General features: G+C 45.6%; 1 protein-coding gene across 2 annotated transcripts in view; it reads left to right on the top strand.

Moving 5' to 3' along the window:
* Window positions 1-205: 205 nt before the first annotated feature.
* The window catches only part of CD99 (CD99 molecule (Xg blood group)), a 31,062-nt gene continuing 22,575 nt past the window's right edge, over window positions 206-8,692 (top strand). For both annotated transcript variants that reach the window (XM_048323978.1, XM_048323969.1), the window contains exon 1: window positions 206-395. In XM_048323978.1, coding sequence (XP_048179935.1) covers window positions 335-395 — 61 coding nt within the window. In that variant the 5' untranslated portion in view covers window positions 206-334. The remainder of the gene's footprint in view (window positions 396-8,692) is intronic.

The raw sequence follows: 8,692 nt of genomic DNA, 5'->3' as shown, positions 1-8,692 counted from the left end.
CTCCTTTCGAAGCCCCGCTCGGTTCGCGGGCAGGCTGCGCGGCAGCGGTCAGGGCTGAGCAGCACCGCGGTACCCCGCTCCCTCTCCATCTCGGCCCACAGTGACAACCCAGCTCCCGGCCTCAGCCGGCGGGGCCTGGGGCTGTCCCAGCTCCGCAGCTGGAAGGAGGAGCCCCGGGGCGCGGCGGCGGGAGCGCGGTGGGGCGGTGTCCCGGCCCCGGGGCGGTGCCGCCCTCGGCGCCGCTGGAGCAGCTGCGGCGGTACCGGGAGCGTCTGTCGGGCAGCGGGCGGTGTGTGTGTGTCTGTGTGTCTGTGTGTTTGTGGGGCGGACAGCCATGCGGCGCTGGAGGCTCCTTCTCTTCCCGGTGCTCCTCGCCGTCCTGGTCTCCGTCAGAGGTGAGGAGAGGTGGGAGTTGAGGAGCGGTCCTGCCGCGGCTCGGGAAGGGAGCGCTCCCCTGCCCCGAGTCCCTGGGGCGGGGGCCGAGCGCTGCCGCTCCGCACGGTGCGGGCCGGCGACGCGGTCCCGGGACGGAGGCGGGCGGGTCCCCGCTTGGCCGTGTCTGCCCGTCTGTCCAGAGCAGGGAAACGGCGCTCTCTCTCTCCAGCCCTTTTTTTTTTTTTTTTTTTTTTTTTTTTTTTTTTTTTTTTAATAATCTCATTTAATCGCTGGAAAACTATTCCTGAGCTTTCCGCCCCCCTTCCGCACTGGAACTGACTGGTTTAGCATCTGCGGTCAGTACGTCGTCCTCGCCCCAGCAAGATGCAGGGGGGTCCTTGAAATGGGTTTCAAGTCGTGGGGAGCTCGGCTGGAGTGCGGCTTCCATTTTAGGAAAGAAAGCGGAGTTACGGCAGTCCCAGGGCATCGGATAGTTACTCACCAGAAAGTCTGCCGTCACACGACAGCCTTTTAAAAAATAAATGTGGCAAAACCGCAGGGTAAAACACGCTGGTAGTTTCCCTGAGAAACTTCACATTCCTTCAGTATTTATCAGGGACGATTTTCCTGAACCCTGATCAAAAAAGTGCATATGTAATAGCACATTGGTATTTGGTAAAAAGAAACATTTGGGGGTGGGGAAAGTAGCAAAGTATGTAGTTTTTTTTTTCCAGGCGGAGGACTGCTGAACTGGAATATGCAGCCCATACTGTCATTTCCCATTTATATGACTTGTTTCTAAGACATCTCTTTCTTCTTTTACTATGTTAGTAAGCACATTTGCTGCTATGTCTATGGTATTTTCTTTCGGGTACTTCATAAAACGAACACTTCTAATCTTATATATCTACCTTTTCACTGTAGAAGAGAAGGAAAAGTGCATGTTCCTAACATTGATTGGAAGCTGTAGATAGTGCACATATGATGCCAGATAAGCAGTTTGACAGCAAGCCTGCTTGAATTCAGTTCTGCTGTGGCCCTGTTGTGGTCTTGACTTGTCGGTTAGCAAAGCTGAGCTCTTGGAAAAATAGTACCATTTTTACAGAAACCACCTTTAAAACTGACAGAGAACTCAGGCTGCTTATATTTATCATCTTAGTACTTGGTGGAAAACTTCCTCCTTACTAATGCAAGCAGTTCTCACAGTCATGGACAGCAAGATCTTTGCTGTGATGCTCTTAATAAATGGAAGTATTTTGGGCCACTGAGAAATAGTCTTTCTAAACTTTTTGCCAGGAAGTGTGGAGATGTAAAGAGATGTCTGGATTCTGCTTTACTGGAGGGAAGGTGCACAGCAACTGCCTCTAGGGGTCTTGTTTTGAATTCTGAGGAAAATGATACTACATTTTAAACAGATTATTTTAGAAAGCTAGTTAATTTATATGAGTACTGGTTAATGTCAATAATGCAACTGAGTAGATAGGTTATAATTCCTTTGGACACTTTTTCCTTAAACCAAACGTGTAAGAATTTGATAACTGCTTAGAATGTCAGCCTGGGGAGGGTGGGGCCCTCCAGGGGAATTTCAGGTTTGTGCTCGTGCAATCTTAAATGACAAAGGCAAAACCTGAATTACATGCTTTTGAAAAACTTAATTTCACTGTTGGTGGGCTGTCTGTAGCCTGAATTTGCAGAACTCCTGTAGAAAGTTAAGTGTCTTGCTTTACCAGCTGTTCAGGTGTCATGCAACTGTGTGGAGGTGAGTGGTTTCGATTCAAGCAGAAGAATCTGTGCTCCAGACTGATAACTTCATATTGGATCATCCATTTTAGGCACAGAAAAGTTGTTAGTGTGAATAATAGTGAAACCAATATTCAACATATCAGCAAGGATTTGAATGCATTATTAAGCAAGGGTGAGCTGTGTAATTTGAACTTGCTTGGAGAAAGAGCACACGGTTTTAACCTCAAAGCTGGTATTCAAGTGTTGTCTCATGTGCCAAGTATGAACTCTGCCAGTCTGGCAGAGCTGGAGTTTAGGTACCATTGGGGCTGTATCCATAGGGAGGTTGAATGCGAGTTTTTCTATCACCAGTTTCTATAGGCAGTCTGACATCTTTCCCCTGCTGAGGAGTGGTATCTCTCTGTTTCTCTTCCTCCTTTGTTTGGTCTGGTGCCCATCGAGGCCTGCACTGAGATGATTCATCTTGGTAAGTCAGCAGATGACTAATCTGCATTGAGTTTGCTCTTTGGAGTGTTTGATGGCTGTTCTTGCCAGCATAAGGGAGTGGCAGGGCCTAGCATGGGAGAGTGGAAATGAGGTGGGGACAGAGAAGGAAAGGGTAGGAGGCTTCCTGCTGTGTCTGGCTGTGAGGTAGGAGACCAACTCAGCCATCTTATACCTGCAAAATCATCAGGTTAGCCCACTGTCTGATTTGAGGCATGTGGTTTTCAAAATGCAATGCAAGAAAAAGCATTAGGCAGCATGACTTCTGTACAATGTGTATGAAGACCCCAGCAGATGAAGAATCAAACAAAAAACATCCTTACATGATACTCCATGTATGGACTTGATGATAAGTTATGATGATAAGATATGGTCTAAACCAACCTCAGTGATTCTCTGTAATTCTGTGCATGATGAGCAGCAAAAAACTGCTGCATTCAGACACAGGGCTGAAAAGTCTACCTTATCTACTGGAGAAAGATCAAGGCATGTAAAGCTGTCTGCATACTGAGGACCTGGAGTTTGGACTCTGGGATATATGGTTTAAGTATCTGTTGCAAGAATTGGGTAGAGCTTGTTGCTTGAAACACATTTGCCAAAAGGACACCCGGAGGTGAGCAAAATACAGGCTGGAAAATGAGGCACCCATGTTGTAAGATCAGTAGCCTGGGGCGAAATGTAGGTGGAGATCCCTTCTTTCTGAGACCTCTGTAATTAGAGGGCCCTGAGCAAGGGAAGGAGCACTTGTGCTCCTGACTTCTTGATGAGGCAGGTCGGTGTTGAGAGAAATGACTAGTTGGATGAAAGATAGTGAAATGATCCCTGTCTGTAATCCAGTAGATGGAGCTTTCAGCGGGGACAGGGAGGTGCTGCGGGGACTCCTGGAGACTGAGCTCTGCTTTGTGGGCTCTGGAGTTGTTTGCCTTTGAAATCTGATTTTAAAAACCCAAACAAAACCACCACAAATCACCACATAGTTTTCATTGGAACAATTTCAGTAGCGGTGCTAGAGTGCATACATGGCAGCATGAACTTTAAAAGTGCAGCACATGTTTCTCCATCTTTCTATATTCTCTAATGTGAAATAGCTAATAATTATTTTATGTGGTGTTATATAAAATGGCTGCTGCACCGTTACGTCACTGCAGCAATCCTTAAGCTTTCCTTAGGCTGTAACTGTTGGTTACAGTGATTTAATTTGGCAAGAGTTAAGTGTGACTCAGCCTACTGCCATCCAGCCAAGACCAGTTTCAGTATTTTCCTGATGTTACTCTGGTTCATATGATTGGGTCGCCTGTGCTTGAGACTCTTGCCTGCTTTAACTCTTGCTGTCTTGAACTTCTCACTGCAATCTCCCTGTATTTCATCAGGTGTCATCTGTGTTAGTAAAATGCAATAATAATAGTACTCTCTGGTTAAGATCATTTTGACAGGAGTATTCCTCTTTCTTCTAGCCTTTTGCAAACTGCTTTTGCATCCTCTGGCACAGGAGCTTGCTCTTCGGAGTCTAGTAAAAATGTTTTGAGAGAACGTTACGAGAAAACCAGTCTCAACTCATGGAACTTTTACTTAAATTAGCTTTCTGTCAGTTAATACAAACGTCTATTCATGGGTTTGGGAATTGAGAGAAAAAAAGTGATGCATCAAACCCTAAAGGCCCTCCCTCTTCCCTGGTTTTATTTTAAGCCCAAACAACCCTACCCACTCTGTATCAGCTTCCCTGGTTTTCATTGCAGGTTGTGCTCAGCCCATCTTCTGCTCCTTTCCTGGGGTTAAATGCAGAGCAAGAAGGTTGTAAGGAGCTTAATGGTGTCTTCCTGCTGCTCCTTCATGCTTCATGCTGATCTTCCTCTGCTCCTCTTTGCTTTTTGGTGTCCCACCCTCTATGAGGGTCACTTATGGTCCCTCAGGCCTGTCACTGTTCTGGTGTGGGTGGCCCTGGCATGAGTGGCCACACTCCCTCAGGGGTGTCTTTGCCACAGTACCTCCAGGAAGTTTCCTATTGGCGTGGAACTGCTACTGCCCAGAGCACATCGACAGCCACATATTCCCTCTGCAGTGTCCCTCTGTGAGTCTCTCAAACCATGTCCTCGTGTGTCTCCTGTCCCTGCTGGCTGACTCTTTATGTGTGCTCAAGCAGGAGTACTCTGTGCTCCCATGACCCATTGAAGGTTTGGTGTGCACTGGCAGTGTCAGTGCCACCATGACACGACTGTAAGTGGCACAGGGCTGTTCATGGCCTCTTCCCGGACAGGGCAGCCTGCTGCTGAAACCCTGCCAAGCCCATGTCCTGTACTTCATTGAACCATACAACAGAATCACAGCATAGTTTGGGTTGGAAGGGACCTTAAAGATCATGTCGTTCCAATCCCCTGCCATGGGCCTGGACACCTTCCACTAGACCAGGTTGCTCAAAGCCCCTTCCAGCCATGCCATGAATACTTCCGGGGATGGAACATCCATTCAACATGTTCTTGAGCAGCATGTACCCAAGAATTGTTTGGACATAAATCTTAAAATACTTACATCTTGTGTCTCCAAAACACATGGCATGGTTTTGAAATAAATTATTTATGGTACATAACAGCACATATCTAATTTCTTTTTCATTTTCTCAGAGGCCTCCTAGTAGGTAATTCCTGGTCCTCAAATGATAAGGACTTCTTCGTTAGAGATTTCAATTGCTGCAGAAGGATAGACACAACCTTGTGTCTCAATTCTGGTGTCCCAGGGGCTGGCTGGTACTCTGTCACCCAGTTGAAATTGGGATAAATGGCTTTCTGCAGGACTGCTATGATGGGTTCCTGCGTTTTTGTTAACTGGCTCCCCCCCAGCTTCATAGAGTTGAGATTCCCTCTTCCTGGAGTGCAGTTTTGAGTGAGACATTGTACAGGTCTACCTTTCCAGATGCCAGGGGATTAGAAGGAATACGACATACCCGCTCTGCTCCACAGTCTTCCCCTCTTTCTTTGACAGCTGTGGTTTCAAAATGATTACTGCTGAGACTAGTCAGGGCTGCATTCTGTCATGCCAACACACACATATGTTTGTTGCATCTAGGGTGCCACCCACCTATGTTAATCTTTCCAAGAAGACAGTCTTCTAGCAGCCCTTGTCTGAGTTTGCTGCTGCATGGACACCACTCCTACTGGTATTGTGAAGATAAAGGGGGCTGATATACTTGCCAGGCTTCTTCAAACTTCCTTTTCTCCCATCATGTCTACTGCTTCAGCATTTGTACTTTTCATGCGTGTCCTATTATTCCACTGATCTCACACAGCCTGACTGCTATGGCTTCCTGAGACAAGTCCAAGCTGTGTTTTTTGCCTCAGTACACAAGCAGAACTTTCATGAACCTACCTGGCTAAAAATAGCATTTTTTTGTGCCCATACCATAAGCCTCTGCTGTTAAGTCTGGCTAACTGGTCAGCCTGGCTACTATGTTTCTTAAATTGCCTTTGAATTTCAGATATTCTTATTCACGCCATGTGTTCAAGTAGATGTTTTTCTGAGTAGCTGTTTTATTACTTTCCATTCTCCTGATGTTGAACGTGGTTTTTCTCCCTGCTGCTGGTTAACACGACTCCAGTTTTGAGCCATTTCTGCACTGCATTACTGATCGCTCAGGAGGCTGTGTACATGTATTCTCAGGGTCACTGGGGCTCCCAGGCATGTTCTAAGGGGAACAAAGGCCATTGCTTCTGCAAATTCATGGCAGCCTCTTCAGCATATAACTTGTCGTATGCTGGGGCATTTTATAGCCAGAGTTCAGCCTTCTTTGTGTTGATTTACTGGCTTCAGATTAATCAGGTTGGGGAAAGACAGAGATTATCTGGTGCCCATTGCTTAGTACTGTTTTGAAGGTTTTTCCTTTAATCAATATATCATCAATACTGTGGAAAAATTCTCCAGAGATATTGCCTTGAAGCTTTGTGGATGATGCCATGGAAGATGGTAGGGCTGCATTTCTACCCCTTGTAACAGCCAGTTCCAGATGTATTACACACCATTCCAGGTGAAGGCAGTTGGGGTCTTGTTTCTTCAGCAAGAAGGATTGAAAAGAACACTTCTACAACACCAGTTGTAATATACCAGCTATATTTTTTGGCTTCTGGTGCATGTAAGAGCTGTAGTGGGCCTGGAACTCCATCATTCAAACGTCTGCTGTTTTCTTTCACTCTCCAGTGTGCTTCTGGACAGGCTGAACAGCACTGTCCTAAGGTAAATGCATTTTTAGAGTCTCCCTCCCCTTGTTTTTCCAGGGAGTCAGCTGCTAATTACTTTTTAAATCTCATCCGGGTCCCCTTAATCAGTTCAGTACCTCTTTCAGCAGATTATTTGCATAGCTAAGGTAAGAGCAACTGAGCCTGAGTACCTGCAACATTGCTGGGGTGACTCAGTAGGAGTCCTGTAGCTGGTTTCCTCCAGGACAAAGTACACTGCCTATACCTAGAATGCCTTCATGCCTCATCTGTCCATCTGCAGTGGTCAAGAAAGTCAAGCCCAAGGAGAGTAGGGGCAGTGGCAACAAGTAGGGGCTACCAGCCTTGTCTCTTCAAACTGAGGCTCCCTTGCACTAGAGGTAGGCAGGTATCTTCCCCACTTACTCTATGAGTAACTACTCATTCATCACTACTACAGGGCAATAAGGTGCACTGAGCATCGGTATCCTTTAGGACATGGTGTAGATAGGGCCAAGTGTGTGGCCACCTTACCGAGACAGCCCAATAAATTCAGTTGTCTGCACCTGCTGGTAGTGCAGTAAATTCACATGGATTGTCAGAACAATGTGTGGCCCAGAGGCTGGGGCAGGAGAAGGCAGTGGTTGAACTGAGTGCCAACTCAGCCCTCTGCTCACAACTCTGTTACCCCAACACAACTCCAGCCAGCAATGCTGCATCCCTGGAGGACCTTCCATTCAGTTTGGTCATACCCTCTCTTTTTCCATTCAGGAGCATCTGAATGGAAAAGTAAGTCCCAGCATCCATGACAGGGGCATACAGAATTCCCATTTCCCACAGCACTGATGGGAACTTGATATTACCCCTGGACTTGCTGCTAATCCTACAGCATGCACCCTGCAAGTTATTCCTCACACAGTGAAGCAGTGTTCCAGCTTGTGTATCTTGCCCTTTGCCTGTCTGTCTGTTTTTTATCAGCTGCTGCAGAAGGTCTCTGTGCCACCTTGCAAAAGCATATAGAGGCAGCAACAGCAGCATTGAGACAGGTTTTCTGCAGACTCAGGACCCATATTGCAAAAGCTAGTGTTTGGAAGGTTGCTTGGTATCATACAAGGTAGTTTTAGTTTACTTTTCACTGAAAAAACCCGAATTGTTTCTCTATATGTTTGTAAATTCTAGTGTGGGAAAGATTTCCCAGCTTGCTGCAGAAAATTTGTTGCTCCTTCCACAGGTACAGTTTTCACCTGAAAATAAATGCAGTGATAGTCATCATAAACTCTTTTTAAGCTGGCTTAGTCTCTGCATTTGATGTGACTATGAAGCCCAGAATAATAAGATGCACAAGATTGTTTTTACAAAGAATTCCAAAAAGTCATAAGGCAAATTCCTATGAAAGTCCAAGAACTTATTTCTTTGTGGTGTAAGGCCTGTTTACAATAGTTTTTCTAAATATTGAACAGGTTTTTAAAATACAAGACAGTTCCTTTAAAATATATAGTTGACATGTCAAATGCAGGAGTCATTCAAACGTGTTTTGGGAAAAATATAATTTTGAAAGAAAACATTTAGATTTTAAGTCAGGTCTGATCACACAACATCATTGGCTTTATAACAAATGCATTTGGTGTACTTTGTGCACATTTCAGTCACTTGTGAAGCATCCACATACTATAAACATCTAAGAAATGGCATCTTTAACCGTACTTGTAAAATGAAGGCCTCTTGACTGGGACAATAGTTTGTTAAATGCAGATGTTAATTCTGCTCTACTTTTCTCATAGCTTGCATCCTGTAAAACTCCCACTGGATCTCTTCTTGCTTCCAAATTTTTCACAGGAAATGGTATCCATTTCTTGATGTGTGTAAAGTATCCAGAAAGCTCATTTCACTCTGAGCCAAAGAGTTTTAAT

Source organism: Corvus hawaiiensis, chromosome 2, assembly GCF_020740725.1.
Source record: "Corvus hawaiiensis isolate bCorHaw1 chromosome 2, bCorHaw1.pri.cur, whole genome shotgun sequence".
Taxonomy (NCBI): domain Eukaryota; kingdom Metazoa; phylum Chordata; class Aves; order Passeriformes; family Corvidae; genus Corvus; species Corvus hawaiiensis.
The sequence above is the reverse complement of the archived record's forward strand: the minus strand, read 5'-3'. Positions and strand labels throughout refer to the sequence as shown.